Source organism: Zerene cesonia, chromosome 9 (assembly GCF_012273895.1).
Source record: "Zerene cesonia ecotype Mississippi chromosome 9, Zerene_cesonia_1.1, whole genome shotgun sequence".
Classification (NCBI taxonomy): domain Eukaryota; kingdom Metazoa; phylum Arthropoda; class Insecta; order Lepidoptera; family Pieridae; genus Zerene; species Zerene cesonia.
In genome coordinates this window covers 813,090-836,945 of record NC_052110.1, presented here as the reverse complement: position 1 = coordinate 836,945, position 23,856 = coordinate 813,090, and the positions used below count along the sequence as shown (strand labels likewise).

The 23,856-nt window shown below is 33.8% G+C and overlaps 2 protein-coding genes across 2 annotated transcripts in view; both read right to left on the bottom strand.

Moving 5' to 3' along the window:
- Positions 1-3,339: 3,339 nt before the first annotated feature.
- Positions 3,340-11,217, bottom strand: LOC119828922 (alpha-soluble NSF attachment protein). Its single transcript, XM_038351238.1, has 7 exons — positions 11,014-11,217; positions 9,694-9,890; positions 6,715-6,794; positions 5,942-6,127; positions 5,460-5,633; positions 4,846-5,006; positions 3,340-3,467 (listed from the first exon to the last, which is right to left on the bottom strand). The coding sequence occupies exons 1-6, from the start codon at positions 11,103-11,105 to the stop codon at positions 4,857-4,859; spliced, it is 879 nt and encodes a 292-aa protein (XP_038207166.1). The 5' UTR covers positions 11,106-11,217; the 3' UTR covers positions 3,340-3,467; positions 4,846-4,856.
- Positions 11,218-13,317: 2,100 nt separating this feature from the next.
- The window catches only part of LOC119829104 (phosphatidylinositol-binding clathrin assembly protein LAP), a 37,378-nt gene continuing 26,839 nt past the window's right edge, over positions 13,318-23,856 (bottom strand). Inside the window, exons 10-17 of the mRNA XM_038351489.1 lie at positions 23,578-23,643; positions 22,378-22,549; positions 21,283-21,444; positions 20,452-20,778; positions 19,502-19,610; positions 17,722-17,818; positions 16,876-16,947; positions 13,318-15,461 (exon numbers count right to left, since the gene is read on the bottom strand). Of these exons, the coding sequence (XP_038207417.1) occupies positions 15,354-15,461; positions 16,876-16,947; positions 17,722-17,818; positions 19,502-19,610; positions 20,452-20,778; positions 21,283-21,444; positions 22,378-22,549; positions 23,578-23,643 (1,113 nt within the window). The 3' untranslated portion in view covers positions 13,318-15,353. The remainder of the gene's footprint in view (positions 15,462-16,875; positions 16,948-17,721; positions 17,819-19,501; positions 19,611-20,451; positions 20,779-21,282; positions 21,445-22,377; positions 22,550-23,577; positions 23,644-23,856) is intronic.

Here is a 23,856-nt window from a genome sequence, read left to right as displayed (position 1 = left end):
TGGAATGGACTGGAAATGGTGAGAAAAGGGAAACTAGTCACCAGCAACCCCAGTTATGGTTCCCCTCGTGATTTGCTATTGTCACCTTCATCAGATACATTATGATATGATAATTTCCAGACGCAAATTTCCAAATAAATCATAAAAACCAACAGAGACAGTGGTATATGAATAATGGGATTAAAATTTAAATTTGCTAGCAGGAAGTTCAATCCGCATAAGGTTATACCTACTTTATAACTAATAAATACTTTTCCATACTTCCGGATTGATGTAGGCACATATTTTGGAATAATCAATACTATTGTTTTATTTTTTTTTTCAAGTATAACTGTATCATTTTTTCGTTCAGTTTAACATTTCAAATGAGACATTTGTTTCAAATAACTTTTGAACTTTTAGTAAATTAAAGACATGGCGGAGTGTTGAACAATCGTATAATGATAAAATATCTCTATGTGCATGTGGAAATTTATTGTATTTACCTTACTTATTTCGCGATATTTTCTAAGAAAAATCATTTCCGATCACTTACGATTAAAAACTAGCTCATCATTCATCATCATGAGCATTTTTGATGAGGATAAAAACCGTAGGTAATCCACCACGCTGGCCAAGTAGGTTGTCGAACGTTATTGGATACACATTTGTATATTTTTTTTTATAATTCTTCACACATTTATTGAAGTAGGAGATTTTAAACCACTGAACCACAAATTGTTGATTAAATAAAAAAAAAACAACACGTGATGTAGGTAATCGTTTTTGAACTTTTATAAATAAAAGAATACATTAACAAACTAAGTTAGGAATACATTATGTAAATTGGTTTATGGACAGCGGACTGATGGACTAATGATGGTTATTTACAACAACAAAACTTACCTAGGATTTATTTTGTTTTGTAATAGTTTACAAATAATGAAAATCCAGTTACGCTATAGTGATAGACCAGTGTAGATAGCGTTCTTGTAATTGTAAAAAACAAAAATGTACATTGGAATGAAACTACGAAACTAAAAAACTAGCGTTAAATTAAATACATTAGCCTACACCATTGATGCAAATTGCATTCAGTTTTCTGACAATAAGTTTTAAATAAAAATAATATTTTTTTGCATTATAAACCTTTTTATATTCCTGTTATTTGCTAAAATAAAATCATCGGGTATTTCTTAAACATAAAAAATGTTAAAAAATCGGTCTGTTTCTATGTATTAATTTAGTAAATACGTATCGTGTATGATTTTAATCCCGCCTCGATATCTTGAAAGAATAATTATTTTTATGTACTTACTTATTATGCTCTCGTATGTACTGTTACTGTGGTAGTTCAATTACAAGCATAAAAAGTACAACGAATTCAGAACTTCTTTGATAAGCCGGTTAACAGAAAAGAAATAAAACAATTAATGCATACTTTTTGTAACATTTTTATTTGATAAACACATCAGTGTGCGGATATATAGTTATGGTAACTTTAGTGATTGCCTTAGTTAGGTATGGTAACATTTATGAATATCTAGATAAACAGATAACTAGCAATTAAGAGTTTACTTTAGTACAAACATTTCAGTAATTCATTCCTCAAGTCTAGAAAGCTTCTGTAAATTATCTAAAAAGAAATAACAAGGCAAACTTTATTTTTTTATTTATTTCTATATTCGCGTTGTAAAACATCAGATATTATATGAAATAATTATGAATATAAATGTTCAGTAGACATTTTTATTACGCAAGAATTATTCATAAATGCATTTAAAACAATAATAAAAAGTCAACACATGTTTAACAATCGCCATTTCTTTTTTTCATTAAATAATGGTTAGCAATGTTTATCATTGATCTAAATGTAAAGCCTTATTTTTAAGAAGTAATCACAATTATTAATATTAAAGTGAGCTAAATTGCCTATTCTATTATTACAACAATATATATTAAACTGTATGATTTTGTTTGTTGTTGGGTCAATATGTCATGGCCGACTAGTATTTTCAATTAATGTCTTAAATCTACGATTTCATTAAATACGCATTACATACAATTATTTCCTGATGTGATAAGCATTTGCAAATATACAAGAAGTAGTTTGAATTGTGTAAATTTTTATTGCGTTTTCATGAATTATAGATACTCGCCATTTTGCGACATTGACAATATTGAGTAGCACAAAAATTAATTATTTATTGATAGCATTGTTATTTTTTGTATGGAAAGTTTTAAAGAACGTGAACTTTCTGAATTAATCGTTGACTTCTGAAAGTTAATTGCATTCATGTATAATCGATATATACTTATAAAAGACTAGAAAAATTTCGTATTTTTCACAATATGTTCACGATGCGGCCATGACATTCATTAGATTCTTTTTCTAGCGGCATTATTAACTTGCAGCGGAACCTGTTCGCAAAATTCAAGTGTATTATCATTAGTTAATACTAAATTTCTCATAAATTCTGTGCACAGGCCGAGTATTTTTATCAACGCACGCTAAAATATACAAAAGGAATTCGTAAACAATCATCACAAATAATATGCCTTTTCTATCAGATGTGAGCTTTCATATCCACTAATAGACGAACGAAGTCGTACTTATGTACATATATCGTTATGATATAACAAGCCATACTCTATTCTCCGATGTCCCACACATTGTGACGATGTGTATATTATATAAAAGAGAAGTGAAGAAAAATAATCAATTTTTTTTAACAAAAAATCTCAGATTGTTAGCGCTAGACCACAATAAATGGGTCCACAATAGCTTTGGAATAAAAAAGACCCATCGTAATCGGTTGACCCAGTCGAAAGTCTGAGGTGGCAAACACAAAAAATATGTAAATACAGTCGATTCAATAACCTCTTCCTTTTTTGAAGTCGATTTCAAATAATCTATGAAGCGGGTTATGCCAAATTTTAAATCACGGAACTTTTTGACTATTTCACATTATTTATTTATATTAAAAATGACTCAGTAATACTAAATTCATCAGATGTTTACACCAAGTCGTAAGTAGGAATGATTTTTTAAATTATAGATATATAACCATTGATTTAGGCTACGAACTGCATTTAAAATTTTAGTCATAAAAAGGAGTTAGAAATTTGTCTGGAACCTCACATCTCTACACCGATTACAATAGTATATATTATAATAATACTTATAAGGAACAAGGTAACATAAATAAAATATTTTCTTCAGATAATCTCATATTCACACCGATTGACTTTGAGGGTAGTTTAATAAATCATTCTTGATTTAATACCCACTTCACCAAAAACAAAAACACAAGAAAAAAAGGAAAACATATAGTATCAAAATTAAAAACAAAAAAAAAACAAAACGAAACAAAAAAAATATGTTTATTAATAACGAAAATTTATAAAACATATAATATTTACAACAACGTAATAGTTATATAATTACATACGACAATTAAACTAGGTATATGAGAACAGGCCCCAATCTGAAATAGAAAAAGGAAATCTAAAACATTATTGCTCTACAAAAATCAACATTATACACATCGGGCCAAAAAAAATGCGTACACCTTTAATAACATTTAATTTCGTTTATTACGTGTACTTATCAAAGTTAGCAGTGCATCCTATCCGATATCATTAGAAAAAAACTCGCTTAACAACTATTTTACAAATATTAGAACTCGTTCACTAATTCATTACACTATTGGCCATTAAAAATGTATGAAATTTGAACCGTATCGTGTATATAATACTTTGTGACAGTTTTTGTATGAGGCATTTTTTTAATTATTACATTTTGTGATCAATAAACATATTCCTCATCACTAATTGACACTTCTACAAATAGAGCGATTACAAGTTTGTTTTCCAAAAATTTACGTAGTCATTTTTTGCACATCTTCTATTATTCTAATTTACTGATGTAAATGTGCTTTATTTTATATTTTGCTTCTAACAAACATCGAGTAAATTGTATAAATGCATAAAAATTATATTCAGAACAGTTTACTTCACACCTGTCTTTTAAACGCACTAAAATTAACAATTCGCTCTATCAATTCCTTTCCATTTCTATGGCCAGCAGTGTAAGTGTCCTAATCTATCAAATACAATGAGTAGGCGCATTATATTCTACATGAAAATTATTTACGCCGACTTTGAAACAAATAGCGCGATATTGTATATTTTACATGATTTCTCGTCGAATCGTATTTCTGTTTAATCGTAATTTTTTAAATCCTTTACTTGCGCAAACCCGACCGATCGTGTAGCTGCAACATTATTGGATTTAGAAGAATAGAGTAAAAAGCTCAGGTCAAGCATAGGTTTGCACAAACTTCCGTATTGTGTCATTCTTAATACGAATCTACGTTGAGACGTAAGGTCGTAGAATGAAGTAAAGATTATGAAAGAAGAAGAGGCTACAAAAGATAACACAAGATTGTCGAGATTTTTAAAATATTCTCGCAATATATTAGCTCACGAAGTTTGATCGAAACAGTTTGGTCAAGATAAGCAAAAAACTAGCAGTTCATCAAATTAACTCAGTTATTAAAACTCATAGCACACAAACGATTTGCGCAAACCAACTTCACCACCTGAAAAAATAGCGACCAATTTAAAACTTAAAAAGCACTTGACCGAAAATTTCCATAAAAAAAAATAATCATATCCAAGCGGTTCGCGCAAACCCTCTCGCAACTAAACTGTACTACCTACCAACAAACGAAACAAATTTAGCCAAACCCCTATAAACACCTAACAATATATTGCATGTCAAGCGGTTTGCGCAAACCCCCGCCTAAATCCAGTCCCGCCGCAGCACGAGCATGACCGTCCAGTTTGCGCAAGCCCCCGTACCGTGTGGCCGCTCAGCGCAGATCCGGGTTGTCGTTGATCTGCTTCTTGATGCGCACGAGCATGCTGGTGTACCACTGGTCGAGCCGCGATATGCTGTCGTACGTCTTCACCGCTTCGGTGAACGCGTCTATGTTCTGCTCCTCGAGGTGCTCGATCAGCTCCTGGAATGAGAGATGGAACATGCATTATGACTAAAATCTTGACTTATTGAAGATAAATCGTAAACTGATCTGTGGGGGTATACCACTATGAGCTGCATTACAAGCTAGGTTAGTATTTTAAATGTTGTTATATATTCCGATAGAATGATAGAACACGTAGAGTAGAGACGTAGAGTGCAGAAAATAGAGTGACCGAGTGCAGAAAGTATAGTGGTAGAGATTAGAAAGAAGAGTGATAGAGGGCTGAAAGAGTGGTAGAGATCAGAAAGTTGAGTGGTAGAGATCAGAAAGTTGAGTGGTAAAGCGAAGACAGTAGAGTGGTAGAGCGAAGAAAGTAGAGGGATAGAGTCCAGGCAGTAGAGTGGTAGAGGAGTACAGCGCAGAGACTACAAGGCCTAGAAGGCAGAAGGTAAAGGGCTGAGGTAGAGTCATAGTGTAGAGTCCGCGGCATACCTTGACCAGCTTGCACTCTCTCGTGTCGGCGAAGGCGGGGTAGAGCGCGCAGTACTTCTCGAGCGCGTGCTGCGCGTTCAGTATGTCGACGCAGAGGTGGCACAGCGCCGCGCGGAACATGTACTCCTTCGCGCTGTACTTCAGCAGGCTGTTGTCCAGCGACGACTTCGCTATCTGAACAGTGAAGATTAATTTATTTTTTTTTATTTTTTTTTCTGTTTGCACATTACTTATGAAAATATATTTACATTTATCGCAATTAAACAGATAAATAAGAACCTTCAGTTTAATTACAATTCAATAGACTTTTTTATCGTAGCTACGGTTGTTGAATCCTAACTCGTTAAATTTTTCATCATTCGTGCGCTTCACAAAAATTGATGTTATTGTGAAGATAAATAAAACATAATTTTAGAGAAACAAATTTAAAAATTTCAAATCAAAATACACACTTGCTACACATTAACAACTAGAATCAATACCTGCTCATAAATCTGTATCGCCTTATCGTAGTGCTCCAGCTGAGCGGCGTACTGCGCCAGCTTCAGCATGCACTTGTTCGCCGACGAGGTGGACTCCTCGCCGCGGAAGTAGTCCGCCGCCTGCTCGTAGTGCTGCATGGCGCGCGCGAGGTCCACGCACTCCGTCTCGTACAGCTCCGCTATGTTCTGGAACGTTCGAGAATGTTCAGGGCGAGTTCATGTGGGAGTTGATGAGGAACGAGGAGTGCAAAATCATCTGGATGGTTCGATAATGTTCAGTGTGAGGTCATTTGTGATGTGATTAGGCCCGAGGAGGAAAACGCAATGATCTGTTGGTATGTTCGAGAATGTTCTAGTCCTCTGGCATATACGCTGCGTTCTGGAAGGCTCCAGAGCGTGCTGTACACTTGTCAGGATACCGGAAAGGGGGGACATAATATTAATAATGTGAGTGAATATTATTGAGAAAAAAAGGGACAGAACGTAGGATGTAAAATGCCGGGAATTGTGTATAATTTTAGAATATGGGAAATGGAAGGATAACGAATGTAGTAGATGCCGACTACGTCACTACTTCCAGAGTGTTCCAAATACTTGTACTGGATACGGGATACGGGAAACTGGGATACACAAAGACGAATCTACACAGTGTTCTAGAGTAATCTAGATACTATAACGATATAGGTGAATATACAGTTACAGTGAATATTATTTTATTTTTTTTATATAGCTTATTAAATAAAGTTGATATAAAATAAAAACCAATTACATACTTGATGCTGTTTAGCGGCCACAGTGAAACGGCCCATGTCGGTGTAAATCTCGATTGCTTTCAGTAGACACGATACGGCTTCTGTAAATTAATAGAATATTGGACTTCTGTTAATGAAAAAAAAAAGGATTGAAAACCAACGTCTATAACTGCAATACAACGCAACAAATCTCAATAAAAATTCATTATTTTTCCTTGTAACTAAACTAGATAAGAGTTAAAATGATTACGTATACGATAATAAAGATAGGGTACCTTTTAAACAGATAAATATACAGATGAAGGTTCTTATAGATGGAGAAAAAATATTTATTGAGTAAAATTGGCCTTTCACATACAATAAATCGTTTTGAATTTGAATTTGAATTTGGACATTTTCTTCGTATGTCGAAACAATTCTCGTATCCCCAAAACGGTTACAATGAAACAGATAAGTTGTTTTTGTTATTACATGTCAATATCATAGGCTTGCAAAATCCATCAACCTTACTCAATCTCGATTACTTATGATGATAAGATTTGTGACATAAAGACAACAACGTATCAATAACTGAGAAAATCTGCGGCTAAAAACGGCATCTGTTTATAAATATTACATAATGCACGAGGTAAAATTGATAAAAAAAAAAACACTCGATAGTCTCCGTTAATCATTTGTTCCATATGACGTTATCGGAAAGTTTGCGAACCATTTGAACAATTATTATAATCAGGCGATATAATTGGGGCATGACCGATGTTGGTCTATTTTCTGTCTATTAATAGCGAATTTCGTAACAAAAATATGAACTGATAGAGTACAAAAATTTGGAAACAATATCTATTTAAGGACTTTTATTTACGTGATTGTTTTAAAAAAAATGTTGAAAAGTCAAGTGAAACATATTTTTTAATTAATAAATGATTTTCTATAAAAACTCAACGCACATGAGGAGAATGCAAGCCACATCTGTTTCATAGTAATAGATCGATTAAGGTACCTGAAATATTTTGTAAGCCATTACCACACAAGTTATTGTACTATTACATTACTGTAAATCCACACAGGTAGGGCATATGATATCAAAAGCGTGATAATGAGTTTAGAATATAGTATTTTCTTGTGTTTGTTTTAACGCGAATATTATACATTTAGACATTAAAGTTTATTAAATCAGTCTGTCCCCGTGACCACGCTCGCTGTAATGTGTTCGAAACGTCAGGTTAATAATATAATGAATAAATCGCGTTTAAAATCCGTTAAAAAGTCTTTAATTTCTAAAAGTTTAGAATAATGAATACTAAACCTAAATACAAATGTTGGCAAAAGAATATATTTACAACCATGATGTATGTCAAAGTAATATTTCGACACAAATACGTGTTAAAACGAGACATTGTTATGCACTGTAATGGAGGCATTTGAATCCTTGCCACGATGCAGAGCTGACGCGACATGAAGTCACATCATAAAGTATTAATAGCCTACTTTAGCGGAGATCACAACCTCGTTATAACTAAGTAGATTACTTTGCAACTGTTGAATAATCCTTGATACATGACAAATTCGAGTTTTGAGTATGAATGTTGAAAACAACAAAATATTCAATATCAATGTTGTATAAGGATTATCTTATTTTGTTGTATTACATTGCTTTCGAATTAAAACCATCTTTGGTTATCTTTTTAAAAAGTGTAAAGAACTAGCTGTACCCTGCGGTTTCACCCGCCTAAATCCGTATCCCGTAGGAATATCGGGATAAAAAATTGTCTATACGTTATTCCAGTTGTCCAGCTGTCTACGTAGCAAATTTCATTGCAATCGGTTCAGTTGTTTTAGCGTGAAATAGTAACAAACACGCACACATCATTACAAACTTTCCCATTTATAATATTAGTAGGAAGTAGGATAGGATTTCAGAATTAATAGTCATCAAACCTTGATAGAGAAAGGTGATCTTTAGCACCAAGTGAATACCATTTTTAAAGTGCTAATTATAAATAGATGAACACTGAGTATTGATACATTAAGGATAACTCGATAGGAAGCCAAGACAAATATATAATTACATATTTCATACCATACAGCTAAGAATTAGATTATAAAATTAATTTGCTGTGACTTAACTCTTGTTTTCATTTTTTTTTTTGTTACTCAATTTTTTTGGTACTCGATAACTCTGTGGGTTTTCTATCAATTGAATTATTTTTCTGTTTGATAGGAAATACTTGGTCTTATTTTAGAGTTATCTCTTGTCCACTTATATAGTTCCCGAAATGGTATCCATGGTCATGTACTATAAATATAATACAGAGCAGTAGCATGTTAGAAGAATTCTAACCAAAATGAATAGTTACTAGCCACCCATCATCAAGACAATAATATTATTAACTACTTACTTCTACCACGATCCATTAATGAAGTACTAAACAACCAGCTAATTACCCATAGTAGGAGAGCCCAAGATGATTCTATAGTGTTTTCAATTTTAGGGATGGAAAAAGGTTTTTGATTTTTTTTTAATTATAAAAGAAAAAGGGGGCTGTGGAAATACTCAAACACGTTAGATTTTTATATTTTGAATGCTCTGGCATATTACTGAAATAAAATATAACTTATTCTTACGATTTATATGGTAATTTCGTGGCTACGAATAAGAGGTAAAATGTACAAAAAATATGACTCGAGCGCGTCAAATAAAGATATTACGGGTTATTTACAACATAAAAATTCCAAATTTCGCTAATCTGACAATTTGAGCGTAACCTTAGAGAATTATCGTTATTTTATAATTTCCTGCGGCTCCTGTGAGCGCACCCACCAATATCAACTGCTCATACTTTCTGGAGGTACTAAGTAACTAAGTAAGTAGGTAAGGTACCTTCCCTTATAATAATCTGACGCGCTCGAGTACATCCCAAAATCCCCTCTTGGGCTCCCCTACTACCAAACCAAACTGCAGATCTATAGGCGATTAAAAAGGATCTGTTTCCAACTTACCATTAGGATCGCACTTCTTATAACAATTAGAGGCGTCTACAAAGTTAGTGGCCGCGTCGTGCCGCACGCCAGCCTTCAGGTGAAGTTGCGCCGCGCTGCAGAACGCTTGCCCGGCTTGCGCCCATTTCTTCGCCATCTTGAATAGATTGGCCGCTCGGAGATAGCAGTCCACTGCTTCTTCTACTTTTGACGAGCCGCTAAATGAATATGTTAAAGATGACGTTAATGATTTTCTGTTTTGTGTGCAAATTGGTATTTTTAATTATATACTGAGCTTAATTAAGTGAGCTCAAAGCCCGAGACATGAATGAAAAATTTTCACTGAATTTTTAAATCAGTTGTTCCATATTCATATCAAACCGTGTAAACTCTTTGAGAAAGTTACTAGCTTCTCATAAAAAAGAGCTTGAGCATGCAATAGAATATTTTAGGTATCATAGCATAAGTGAACATGCTTCAATCTGAAGTAGAATCCAGTACATATAATAGTGTCAAATGAAAATATGGCATGATAATCTTTCATACTACGTGTGAATATTTCTATATGACTATACTTCTGGGTTAGATTGACTTTCACTGTTAAACTTTTCCATTGTCTCCTAATATATGGTAGGCATTTGTAAATGCTACTTATGGCAGATGTAGATTGACTTTCTCTTTACATTTGTAGGCAAATATTAATCAAACAATTATAATTTAGTATGGGTTTGTTTTGTGAATTGATTAACAACTTATTGAGATATTATTATATATTAAGTCATAAGATAGGAAATTATAACAGAAGATTAAGGTATTAATTTAGATTTATTTAGATGTATTTAGATATCAATTTATAAAATTAGTACATTTCATATTACAAATTTAATTGAAATAATTAAAACTCAGACAATTAGCCTTCTTGTATATTTAACAATGTTTAAGTTAAAAATTGACTACGTATGCTTATGACAGAGTGAAATAATTGGTCGACTATCGATATAGTGAAGATTTGATACGATATAGGAAATCCACTGAGAATCATAGGCTAAGTAGTGGCAAAAAAAACTGTAAATATGCATGTCAAATTACGTTCACTAAACAGTTAATAGGATTAGTGAGAAATAAAAGCTTACAAGGACATTTATGTTTACTTCATTATGAATAATAACGATTACTATTGGGAGATTGTATCTTACTTTATAACATACAAAAAACCATTGACCACAGTGTAAATTGTTTAATATCGTATTAAATATTTGAAACTTTGTAGAATCTAGGCAGAATAACATGAATCATACCATAGTTTAATCAACAAATTATTGAACAAGTCATTGTCCTTACCCGAACAGAGACCCGAGGAATGTTTTAGAAGAACTTAACTTCTTCTCCGCCTCCGCCATCAGCTGCATTGCTTTCTGTTCATTATCTGCCATTTTTATGGCAAAATATACCGACTAATTTTAAAATATTTTAACCAAAAGAGCAAAATTTATAATTTATTGACAAAATGTCGTCACTCCTCCCGACTCGAATACTTTGTCGCTGTCATCGATTAGTTTTTTGTAGCCATCAGCAAAAATTCGAGAAAAATGCGTTCAGGAAACCCTATGAATAATTTTTGATACACCTGCTTGTGCCCTATAACAGAATTTAATAAAACAATCAGTTAAAAGAGGTAAGATTATAAATTTAGACAAATTGAACATAGAAATTTTTTTTTCACCTAATAACTGAGAGCTTTAATGAATAGTCATAATTGAAACACTGGAATTAAAAAATGTGTCCATTTTCATGTTTCGGTAAATAAACTATCATAGTTTAATTCACCCGTGAATCAAAAATGAAAAACATAAACCTTTATAGCTGTCAACGGGGTGAATAACTACTATTACTCTCAAATCAAGTAGCTAGGTATTTTAAACCTGAACTGTTCTATGTGTCAAGTTTTATAATCTCGTCTCTATCGGACTCAAATATTTTTTGGCGCGTCCTTTAAAATTTCTATTTTATCATGTTATAATTATTTTCATTCTATCATAATTACCGATTTAACTATCATCCTTTGAACTCTAGTCAATAGACCGGAAGATGATAATAGAAAACAAATTGGTCTGGCGGTTCATTAGGGGTATATATAACTACATAAACCAAAGAGGAAAATAATGGTCATAGCGATGGCATCGGTGCGGGCAGCCCAATTGCGTTGGCAAACAAGAGGTGAACGATTTGTAACACAAAAATTCTTAAAAAGGTAGCGCAATGCCATATTTTTCCGGTATACCCGCTATACCGATGAAAAGACCTTATTAAAAAATTTCCAATTGAACACATTGTACCAGGTTAATTTGTGAACATTTAAATATCCTCTGTTTAGGCGGTCTTGAGCAATCAAGTTGTAAGACTAAGACGGCTTTTATCATAAAGGTAGCTGATATGTCACAGCGAATAAGTATATTCATTTATTCAATTGGCAGTCAAGCCTCGATAAATATTTTAAAGACGCCGTTGAAGTAACGACAATTTATTTTATCCAATTACTGCATTAAGATTAATCATTTTAGATATAAACTCTTATAAATTGATTGCCTTTTTTTTTATTTAGCCGACTCAAGTTTAGTTAATCTTTGCAATTCGCCACAGAAATCCATACAAACTGATATATTATGGCAACAAAAGGAGCCGGTCAAATTATTATAAAAAGAAATTTTTGCTCAGTATATTTGAATCTTAAATAATTTCGCTCTAAAACCAAATCGTTTTTTAATGCTTCCAGCAACAGAAATGCTACTTCTTATTAATTTATATATTAAAGGCTACTATTTATTCCCCGAATCTATCCAGGATAATCTGATAACATAAGGCAATTTTACCTCTAATTTTTTTTATTTCAAACCAATGAAAGGTATGAAAGGGTAATGTTAATAAAAACACCAATTAACTTTGAGTAGGTATTTATTTTATTTTATACACAATAAACCGTTGCTAATTACGTTTCAACAACACACGTATAATATCGTAAGCGTTATATTTTCTATTCAGAACGTATTAGTAACTAAGTGGGAGAAGAACATTCCTAACAAAAATATATTAATCTCCTCTATATAGTAATAGGTTTTTTCTAGATAAACGTAGGTACATAATTTTGAGAAACTACACCAATGTAATATGTCTACTATTGCTGTAAACATTAAATTACAGTAAGTATATGTTATTTGCGATATACAAAACCGATCTACATTCTATTCGATATAAACGTTCATAATAATAAACTAGACATCTATATGTAATGTTTTTACGGGAAATTTCAAGCATGGACATGGTAACATTGAAGTAGGTGGATAATGTTGCCACATATGCTACATTTTGTATGGTTTTTTCCTGATTTACAAATTATTATGATAATAGACAATAGGTCTGGATTTTGCGTCTGGTTAAGTTGAATTTTTTTTTAGGTATAACTAGAAATTGAAATCTCTTTAATAGACCTATCGTCTATTGCTTGGGAAATATAATTTAAATGGAACTTTTTTATGTTAGGTTAGGATAGTACGAATTTAGTATTGTCATTTGAATTCTTAATAATTTTATTAAATAAAAATTAAAGGTTTATTAAGCGTGAAATGAAAAATAAAATAAAAACCAAAACTCGTAATAATTTTTTATTCACATAAATAAACTGAATATCTCAAGGCACGACAGAGCTACAAATAAAATAGCATGTGAATAATCACATGTAAAATTTACATAAAATAAATCATAAGACAAAATAGATTAGCATAATCAAAAAAATATACAACTTAACGATTTGAATGAGTAAATAAATTCAAAATAAGATCAAGATAATCTTTAAAACTCATATGTTACTAGCGATATACTAATAAAGAGTTCATTCATCACAGAAAAATATTTGAAAACCAGCGTAAAAGAACTTAAAAAAAAGAACCATTAAATTTTTTTCTGGCAAGACTATTGTTGTGTTGCCATTGTAATTAAAAAATTGCACAACATTCGACCAAACTGATACCAACAATAAAAAATAAATTTGATGGCTATTAAGATAAAATTTCACCAAAATAATTATCTCATTAACACGTGCAATAATAATATAGCAAAAATAAATTGTTTACACTGAGCATGCACTTTATGATTTGGCAATCGACCATCTAATTTCTCAACCGCACCTACGTATAACGTACCTATAGCACAAATAACAAAATATGTAGCGTTAAAGTAGAGGATGCACTCAAATTTTATTAAGGTATGTAACAATTAATTCCTATGGAATATTGCGATAAACAACTACGCCCTATTTACACATACGTACATCTCAAATCTTGAAGAAATGTAGATTAATAATTTGCTATCGTATTACTATATTATCATAAATTACGCGTTTTTATTGTATGAAACTGCATGACAGTGCTACCAGCTAAATGAAATTTTTTTAACGTCAAGCGTGACATGGCAACACCGACCCAATACTTTGCTCAAGCAGCAGACACAACAAAAAACATTAATACTTTCGATTACTACAGTCTTTAAAGAAATATCACAAAACATGACGGCATTTGGTCCACATCGATTGTTCAAAGTATTGAGAATTTCACTGAGCAATGAATGCGTAAGTTATAATTTGCTTTTAAAACCTTTCTTGTAAAACTAAATAATTATAAGAAAGAAAGTATTTAAAAGTCAAAATACGGTCGATGGTAACTTTCTTTACATGAACTATAAAGTATGGTCACAAAACTTTTGAAAATATAATTTTATCAGACAAGGATGATGATTAAACTTCAAAACATAGCAGAGCACCTGTTTCGAGCAAAGTCGGTTCAAACTAACATGATTTTATATCCAAATACACTATTACTAGATGCAAAAAATACAATTATTTTAGTAGAACTATGGACATAGGCTACAAATGGGTTAACTGAATATAGTAAGCCATTTTATATTTTTCTAGTATGGAATGTGACTTCAACGAAAACCAAACTTAAAACTATGCACCAAAACAAAATACATTATTTGAAGTGCATATATTTTAGTTTAAAAATGACTAAAGTTTAGCTAATACAGATACAGATAATGACATTTTATATAATCACTTCTAGATCTCAAAATTCATAAGAACGTTCATACGCAATGAAGCGGATGTAAAATAATAATACACATGCCTACAATATCAATTTAAAGTGCTAAGGAAAACCGTTACGCACTAAGATCTAACGAAGCTTAAAGCCTAAACGCAAACAAGTTGTAACCGACCAAATATACGTAACAATGTCCAAACGGAAGCGCCCGCCGTATATAATCCAATATTTACAAATCATATGACTCAAAACAATTCTATACTAAACAAAATCCACCTACCTACCTGATAAACTCTTTGAACCTAAGCGCATAAGGTCTCTAGTACAATCGTATATACAATGCAGATTAAACAACGCTACGATCCGTCACGTTTGTTATCTGTGACGTATATAATCTTTAACTATGTTAAGTAAACCCTCGAGTCGCGAATCCATTGATTCAAAACATAAAGTCCATCGAGATTTTTCGAGAAAATACTTGCAATTTTTTTTTCTTGTTGTAATTATATTGTTATTGTGATTCAGGGTGGGGGATTTTCTAGAAATACTCGATGGTTTGAAGACGTAAACAGTGTGTGGGTCATAGACAATTTAAGTGAAGTGGTTGGTTGGTTGCGGCGGTATGGGGGGGCGCATGGGCATACCTCCCATGCCCATCATCGGGGACGCGTTCATGCCCATTACCATGCCCGGTTGTTGCTGTAGAGAAATAATTTATAAGCACATTATTACACTATATCAAGAATAATGGTAAAAGCTTTAGTATATTTTGCACAAATTAAAATGTTCGTTTTGTAAATAAATAATATTACATGTATGCTGATACCGAGAGAGGCAGAGCAGATTTTTTTTTTTGTTTCTTTAATAGGTTAAAAGTGAGTAAAAAAAACAATCATATAAAAATACGCGTAAATACAAATATGGATAACGACTATATTGTGTAACTATTGAATATGTTTGATTGAAAATAAAAGCACACAAACATTAAATTATTATATACAACGTTATGGAAATTGTTTTTAACATTATTTTAATTATTAGCTTTATCTTGTACACCCAGTATCAGTTTCAAATTTATAATTGTTCAAACTCAAACTTCATTTATTTATTCAATGAGTCTCTTTTATGAAACACTTTTAAAATGTCATAACATAGGACTATCACTTTCAACATGTTAATTTATTGTTTCAAACATGGAATTGTAAATAACATAACACAATAATTCACTCTTATGTTATAGCAAATAACAAAACAGTCCGTCTATTACTTTCTATAATCAAGCTTGAAAAATAGACGGCCAAGGAAATTCAATCAAAAACAATATCGTTATTATAAAATTTGAAATTAACATCACACTGAAATCGAAAAGAAAAAATGACTTAAAATGATTGATGACGTAAGTTCTGGCCATGCACTCACACACGTGCAAAAACACACTTATGGCTCCTGAGTAGAACTGTTTAGAAATAACTAATATGTTGCACTAAACGTGTCAATAATGGACTCTTATAACCCGAATCAAAAAATGATGAAATCAAAAAATACACACGTTCTTATTATATGACTTTTTAAAGAGTAGTGTATGCGAGATAGCAAGCGTTAAGCTGAAATTCTTCAATCGCATTTTTTCATGCGGGCTATAAATGTTTAGGAAGGTAAATTATTATTTCTAAATAACATCTCAATTTCAGAAGCCATATTTTCATTTATTACCTGCATTGTTGTCTGCTCCTGCGTAAGGCCCAATAAATATATAATAATCAGTATTAATTTTTGATCATTTCAAGCAGTTTTAAATTATAATCCTAAATGATTCCTATTTAAACGAGTATAAGGTATATATTTGGTCCTATAAAAAATCTCTAGGAATCTGGTGATTCTCCTTCATATCAATAATGAAACATATAATATTTCGATTTATATTAACTACATTAATTTTTATATTTCTTACTTACACATCAATTTACAAATAACGCCAACACCATTCAGAATTTACAATTAAATGCTCTATACATTAATAACTAACGTGGGACAAAAGCAAAAAAAAATGGGGGTAAGTACTAAAGAATAAAAAAAACGGGAGTGGAGTGGTGGGAGGTAAAAAAAAACTTACCATAACAAAATGTGGGGTGTGGTACATATGGGGTAACGTATGTGGCAGTGGTGTTAGGCTCATGCCTTGTCCCTGAAACGCAAAATAAATGGGGATGCCATGCTATGGGATGAAATAAAAAGAAGACAGAATTAGCAAATAAAGCAAGGAGAGTAGTCGAAGCTCGGAGTAGATCTTCTAGTTGAAGTAGATCTAGCTAGCAAAGACATCTACTTAAGTGAACTTAGTGTACGTAAATACATATTGTTTTTAGTGTTCCTTTTTTGTTTTTAAAATAACAAGCTGCCTATATTTATTGACTAATAGGCTAAAATTCAATTCTAGAAAATTCATAATTCATAATTTAGCATTTTGGTATAATTCAGATAGTACCGATTTTAATGCTCTTGGTCTACAGATCCATAGAAATTTACAATCTACTTTGATAGTAATTATAATATGTAACACCTCCTTGAAAATAATGTAAAATAATACTTGTGAGTTATTGATTCCTTCAAAGTGTGTGAGAAGATTCCTTTTTTAATATTTTAAGCTATAATCGATATTTTGGTTTCACTTAAATTATTTAAATCTGCTTTTAAATTTTTTTCCCTGGCATTTTTAAATTCAAATTTTTCTAATTCTATTATACATCATCGCTACAAGGAAATTCATAACCTATTAACTGTGACCAGTAACAAGGCAAATGGAACCTTATCATCGTCGTGATAAGGTACATTTAGCCTAAGTGACATAATCGCGCAAAAACAAATTTGGAATTTAATGCAAACTGAACCCTACTGACGTCAAATCGCACGCTGCAATATCAACCTTACTGCGTACGACACACGTGCTAAAATATCTTACCATAGGGCGGTAGTTAGCGCCGGTGGTCGCCTGCATCGGCTGCGGGCTCCAGCCGCCGCCGGGCTTCGCGTTCTTCGGCGAACTCCACTGCATTGGTCTAGCGATACGCATGCTGTTTAACTTAACGTGCCTTTGCTTTATGTTGAGGTTATTTGTTTACAAATAGTAATAAGGAATTTGTGGAAACGTTTATATATTCACATTTTTTATAATTAACCTTATCTGTTGTGTGTACAGAGAAATATTTTAGTTTGTGGCTATAAATAGAGTAATAATTTATATGTATAATCTCAACAGACGCAGAGACACATTTATAAAACACACGTGAAAGCATCTACATAATTCGTCTACTGTGTTCATAATCTGGCTATTGAACGATTGATTCAATATCTAAAAAAAAAGTCTAGCATACCTATATCGAGACATTACAAAATTTCATAAAACACCCCATTAAATCAATGCCTGATGTACACCAAGTGACATTCGAAATTAAAGTGTAGTTGCTATAGCTATCTTGCTCTTTCATGTGGTGAAAAAAAGAGATAGCGAACAGACCGTGCGTGGGAGTCACGCGGTGTAAATGAGGCGAAACATTGTAGAACTACTTATATGATTAGATTGAAATGTCGATGCTTTCACTAGCATGCTGCAAGATGCCTTAACAATATTAAACCAAAATGCGTTTTTGGACGTAACTTGAAAAACGAATGTGTATGAACGTGTAAGTAATGAGAATTAAATAAAAAAAAATTATTTGAAATTTTGAATAAAATGATAGCATTAGAATTTAGACAACCCCTAAGCAATATAATGCCATCAACTTACAGAAATATTAAGAGTAAAAAATGTTAATTCATTAACCTATTTCATATCGGCAATATGATATAAGAACATATTTCAGGTATACTGGGCGGTTTTATCAATAGGTTATCTCTTCCAGGCAAGCGAAGTAAAAAGTAAAAAACATGGTGTGGCGAGTTCAAGTCTTCCAGACAAAGACTCCACCTTTCTGTGATTTCTTACTTCATTCAAAATATAATTGCTCGTGTATAATACACTATACATGTATATTCAAGCTTGTTACGACACTATATAGTAAATCGTCCCAAAATCCGTAATCAAATTTGTAATTTTTGTGATAAATAACAGTCAATTTATCTTTGTCAAAGCTAAGTGTATTCAAATATGGATCTTGACTTATTATTTGATCTCAAAAAGTACGTGTGATTGTGTGCGTTAATGTGTACAAGTGTAAGCTGGTGTGTGTAATAGCAAAGGCATCTTACAAGCGTATAAAAATACATGGAGTGATTAAAAACTTCAAAATTAAATGATCACTGTCACTGCACTTTCACGACGTGTAATAAAAACTTTAAATGGAGAAATTTCGTTGGAACTATCTAGATTGCATAGCAAAAAATATCAGTGCGATTCAAAATGATCGAAACATATTCACGATGCTGGCTAGAATTGAATTGGAAAGACAAAAAAAAAGGCTAATTTATAAGTCTTAAGCTCCGTTTTGATTAGTTTCTAGAAATTATATAAAATAAAACTTTTCAATACTATTTCAAACACTATCTAGTTAACTTTTAATTAAAAAACATTTCAAATTTCACAATAAAAATACCAAACGCCGTTACAATTAAAACATATCCTACATTTAATTATTTTTTTAACTTTTGAATGATTTCACCGCCAGCACGAAAAAATTTCAATCACTTCAATCCGCACTGAGCCAACCCGCAAACGACCACACCCACTACAGAGGAACACTCACTTCTGCGCGGTCGCACTCTTGTTGATCGTCAGGTTGTTAGCGAGCTGCGCCAGCGACGAGTCCAGGTCGCCCGTGAGCACTTTGCTCGGCTGCTGCGGCTGCTGCTGACCTGTGGCGTGCGGATCGTTGTCATTGTATTGTTTCCAGTCAGATGCCAATGGACAAGTTAACTATGCGAGCTACTGCGCGATAATAATGGGGTGGCTAGCTATCTATGGAGGCTATTAAAAGAAAAACAAGTCTGGATTGTTGAGACTGTTGTTCAACAGATTAAACCATCAGATAGCGATGGAAAGCCTAGCTGTGAAGGCTATTAGACGATAAATAAATAAACCCAAGTGGTCTGTATGGTTTGGGTCAATATGAAATCTAAAAGCTATTGTCCAGAAAGGCAATTGTATAAAAAATTAAAATAAGACAAATAACTGGGATAATTGTCCTATGACATCTAGGGTTGTTGTTCTAAGTCAGATGTTACAACATAGTCTACACGACAAAAAATTGGGATTGAGTCGGATAGAGACGTCAATTTTTTGTGATAGAATGTTATTTCAATAACACTCTGTTCATAGAAAGAATTAAAAAAGATGTAGTTTGTAGTTGATTGATTTAAAAGTGAGTCACGAATCTTTGGATGAGAATTATTATGTTACATATTAATTATGATGTTCGACTCATTGAAATGACTAAGTTTAAAAACCATCCTATAATATGTAGCAGATGAAACGTTGCAAAATAGTATCTGGTTGTAAAACTAAAAAAACACAATTAAATCAATAAAATGAGCCATGCGGACAACAACATGACTTCTAAAAAGTCAAAACTGAACTGAAAAAAAAAGAACCATTAATCTATAGTTAATAACAAAAAAAAAAATGTACAAATATATACAGTGCGAGACGGAAGCGCGTGCTGAAACACCGATAGCGTTATCCCAAAACGGATCGAACCCATAGCTGCCATCGGCACCATCGGCTGGCGGGCCGGCGAGCCGAACATCATCGGCTGGGCCATCGGTTGGCCCATCGGCTGCATCACGCCCATGACGTCGCCGAACGGCTGGGCCAGCGGCTGGGCTTGCGGTTGGGCGGGCGGCTGCGCGGGCGGCTGCGCGGGCGGCTGCGCGGGCGGCTGCGCGGGCGGCGGGCGCGCGGGCGAGCCGCCCAGCGACATGCGCATGGCGTCCTCGAGGTCGTCGAAGGCGGACTTGGGCTGCGGGTGGGGGGGCGGCGGCCGCGCGGGCTGCGGCTCGCCCATGCCCATGAACGGGTTCGCCGCTTGCGTGCAACGGGGAGGGTCAGCGTAATCGCGTACGGTCAGCAAATTTGGTAGTGACTTTTTTTGTATCAATTTCAAATATTTCAATAAATATGTCGTGACTATTAACCTAATTCATCATTTTTTTATCACCATATAATTTTTAACAGTTCCACATAATTATTAGAAATTTGAACTAGATCATGACTACATTTAATGCTGACCGTACACAACACAATATACATATAATACTTTCATATACCATCACCGAGGAAAATTAATACAAGTTATTGTGGGGTTACCATGTGTCACATACAATACAATATATCATATCAACAAAACTACCGAGCGTACTTTTGTCGCGTGTGCAATTATAGTAGAGTTGCGTCAGTTCGTCTACCAAATCTACATGACGAGTAACCGCTCCGAAGTTCGCAACACCGAACCGTCATCCTCCACAGAGCGTAACCACCGTGCAGTTGACACATGCCAACCCGCGTGACCGCGCGGCCGCGGCGGCTCACCTGTCGCGTCGCCGCCACTGAAAACGTTAGTGAAGCTAGCCTCAGAGACGAACGTGCTGGCCGCGGGGCCGCCCGCCGCGGGGCCGCCGCCCGCCGGGAAGGTGGCCGCGAAGCCGTTGCTCTGCTGTTGCCACGCGGTTGCGTTCTGTTGCGGTTGCCCGCCTAGAAGTTGCCAGTGGTAACACAATGCAGTACATGTCGTCGTCTATATAACGTGTGCACTATCAATGACTGTTTTTTTTAACCGACTGGGGGTGAAAGAGGGCTATACTGTTGGGTAAGTGTTAATATGAAACCTTAGAATATTTGGAATGTTGCAAATATAATGGATATGGTTCGAGGGAGATGTACATAGAAACAAAGAAATTGCGATTTTTCTATGGAATGCGAAACACAAATGATGAGATGGATTTTAAAAGGTCATTGAAATTATATTGAAAATATTTAGCAATTGAATATTAATGAATAAATACTACTAAGAGTAAAGTAAAAAACTTCACACCTGCAAGTCAATGAAAATGACTTTCTACCAATTAAGAATTGCTATACATTGATCGAAAGGTCTAGAAGAATTCAATTGGAAGAACCTAAAAATGTACTGCATCAGTATTATTTTAATTTCTCTTTGCATACTTACTGTCTGTCTGTGTTATACTATAATATTAGGTGCAAAATTAATGTACAGTGATAATAATATTATTATATACAAATTATACCTCTTCAAACCATAAAAAGCGTTTGTTGTGCGTGTACTAAATGTTATTCATTTAACCTACAAACATAATTAATGTATAATTAACATTATATTGTTAGAACTACGATATTTACATGAACATTTAATTAATCTGTGTGAAATATTATTTAATAATGTTAATTGAATTTTCATAATAAGGTCAACAAATTTTAATTTACTTTACCTAGACATCAAATGAGAACAGAACTTCTGTTCTTACCAACATTGAAATCAATCAAAAAGTATTACGTTTTACAGAACTATTACCTCCCTATTTTCTTCCTACTCAAGTTTTCTTACTGAATTTCCTATGAATAAAATCGAGAAATATATTTTTTTTCTTTTTTTTTTTGTACCCTTACCTCCAAACATGTCCGCGAACGGATTGCCCAGGGACAACAGATCGTCAGACGCCTTGGTGTCAGACGGCGTCGGACCGAACAGGTCGACGATGTTCTGCGTCTGCGTCTGCGGCTGCGGCTGCGACGACAGGAACGGGTTGTTCGCCGAGTTCGTCGGAGATTGGACTTTGTTCTGTAAGAGCGTGGGTCGATTTTGCAGTGGTGTGATGGTTTGTGATAGGATGTTATTCCGATGAACATAGACCATGATAATATATCATTAGATTATTATTCTATTCTTTGTATACGATATAGAATTCATGATAACAAGAGCATCCATCATCAAGTAATAATAACATCCATTTAAGCGATTATAAATTGATCACCATCATAACATGAAAACGGCTAAGCACGTACAAAATCCCATAATACAACTTGCAACATAAACAATTTTAATATATCCGCCCGACAAAGCTTATACACAAAGGTACGCAGTATATGTATGTCTGTACGACGCACCTGGAAATGAATGACATAAATACACAAATGATTCATGTGACATATTTTTCCACCAATGAATGATCACCATTTTTACCCAATCATAAATTAGCTCTCTAGCGTGCTCTCCCGTCTTTTTAAATGAAATCTTTACACGCAGTTATTAATTCACACAAGGCATAAAATGACAATGACAACCCTGCAACGTGTATACGTGAAATGACATTTTCAACCAACTTCAAAAAAATGAAAAAGCTTCGAGTGCTTTTAGAGGTTATCAATTCGGCTGTACATTTGATTTGGATTTATTACCTAAGAACTTTAGACTGAGTGAACCGATTTTAATGATTCTCTATTTATTATTAAAGCTGGTGCCTCACGTGTGATCCCACTCAAATTTGGTCCAGTTCTAACAATTTGACAATTTTATGGCGCTTTGGTGTTTTGTTCAAAATAATAACACATGACACACAATTATTTTATAAACAAAATCATATCTTGGTACCTTAATCTCTGTGTCATGAACCAATAATGCATGTACTATGAAAGATGACTCCGCTGCAGTTTATGAACAAACAAACAAACTAACACAAACCCCCCCCACCCACAAAACCGTACAATAACATAACAGGAACACACAATAACATTACGCCCGGAACACATAAAGCGCATATGAGCACCCGAGGCAGCCCCGACAAGATCCAAATACTGAAAGTTCCTTACAAACAATTCTGATATCTGAGTGACGTCCTCCTCGCCAGTGAGCCCCTCGCCTTGGAACAAGTGTACCTGTGGAGTTGTGCCCAACGTGTCTTGCATAAATACAACCACGCCGTGTGTTCGAGCTACGCATACAATTTTCTTTTTTAAGTCACAGCGGGCATATGAGCTGGTGGTTCGCCTGATGGTGAGCGATCACCACCACCCATGAACAAAACAGAGGTAGTGCCTGGGTGAATCCGTTGCCGAAGGAGTGGACTGGGAAGGGTGAGGAAAAGGAAA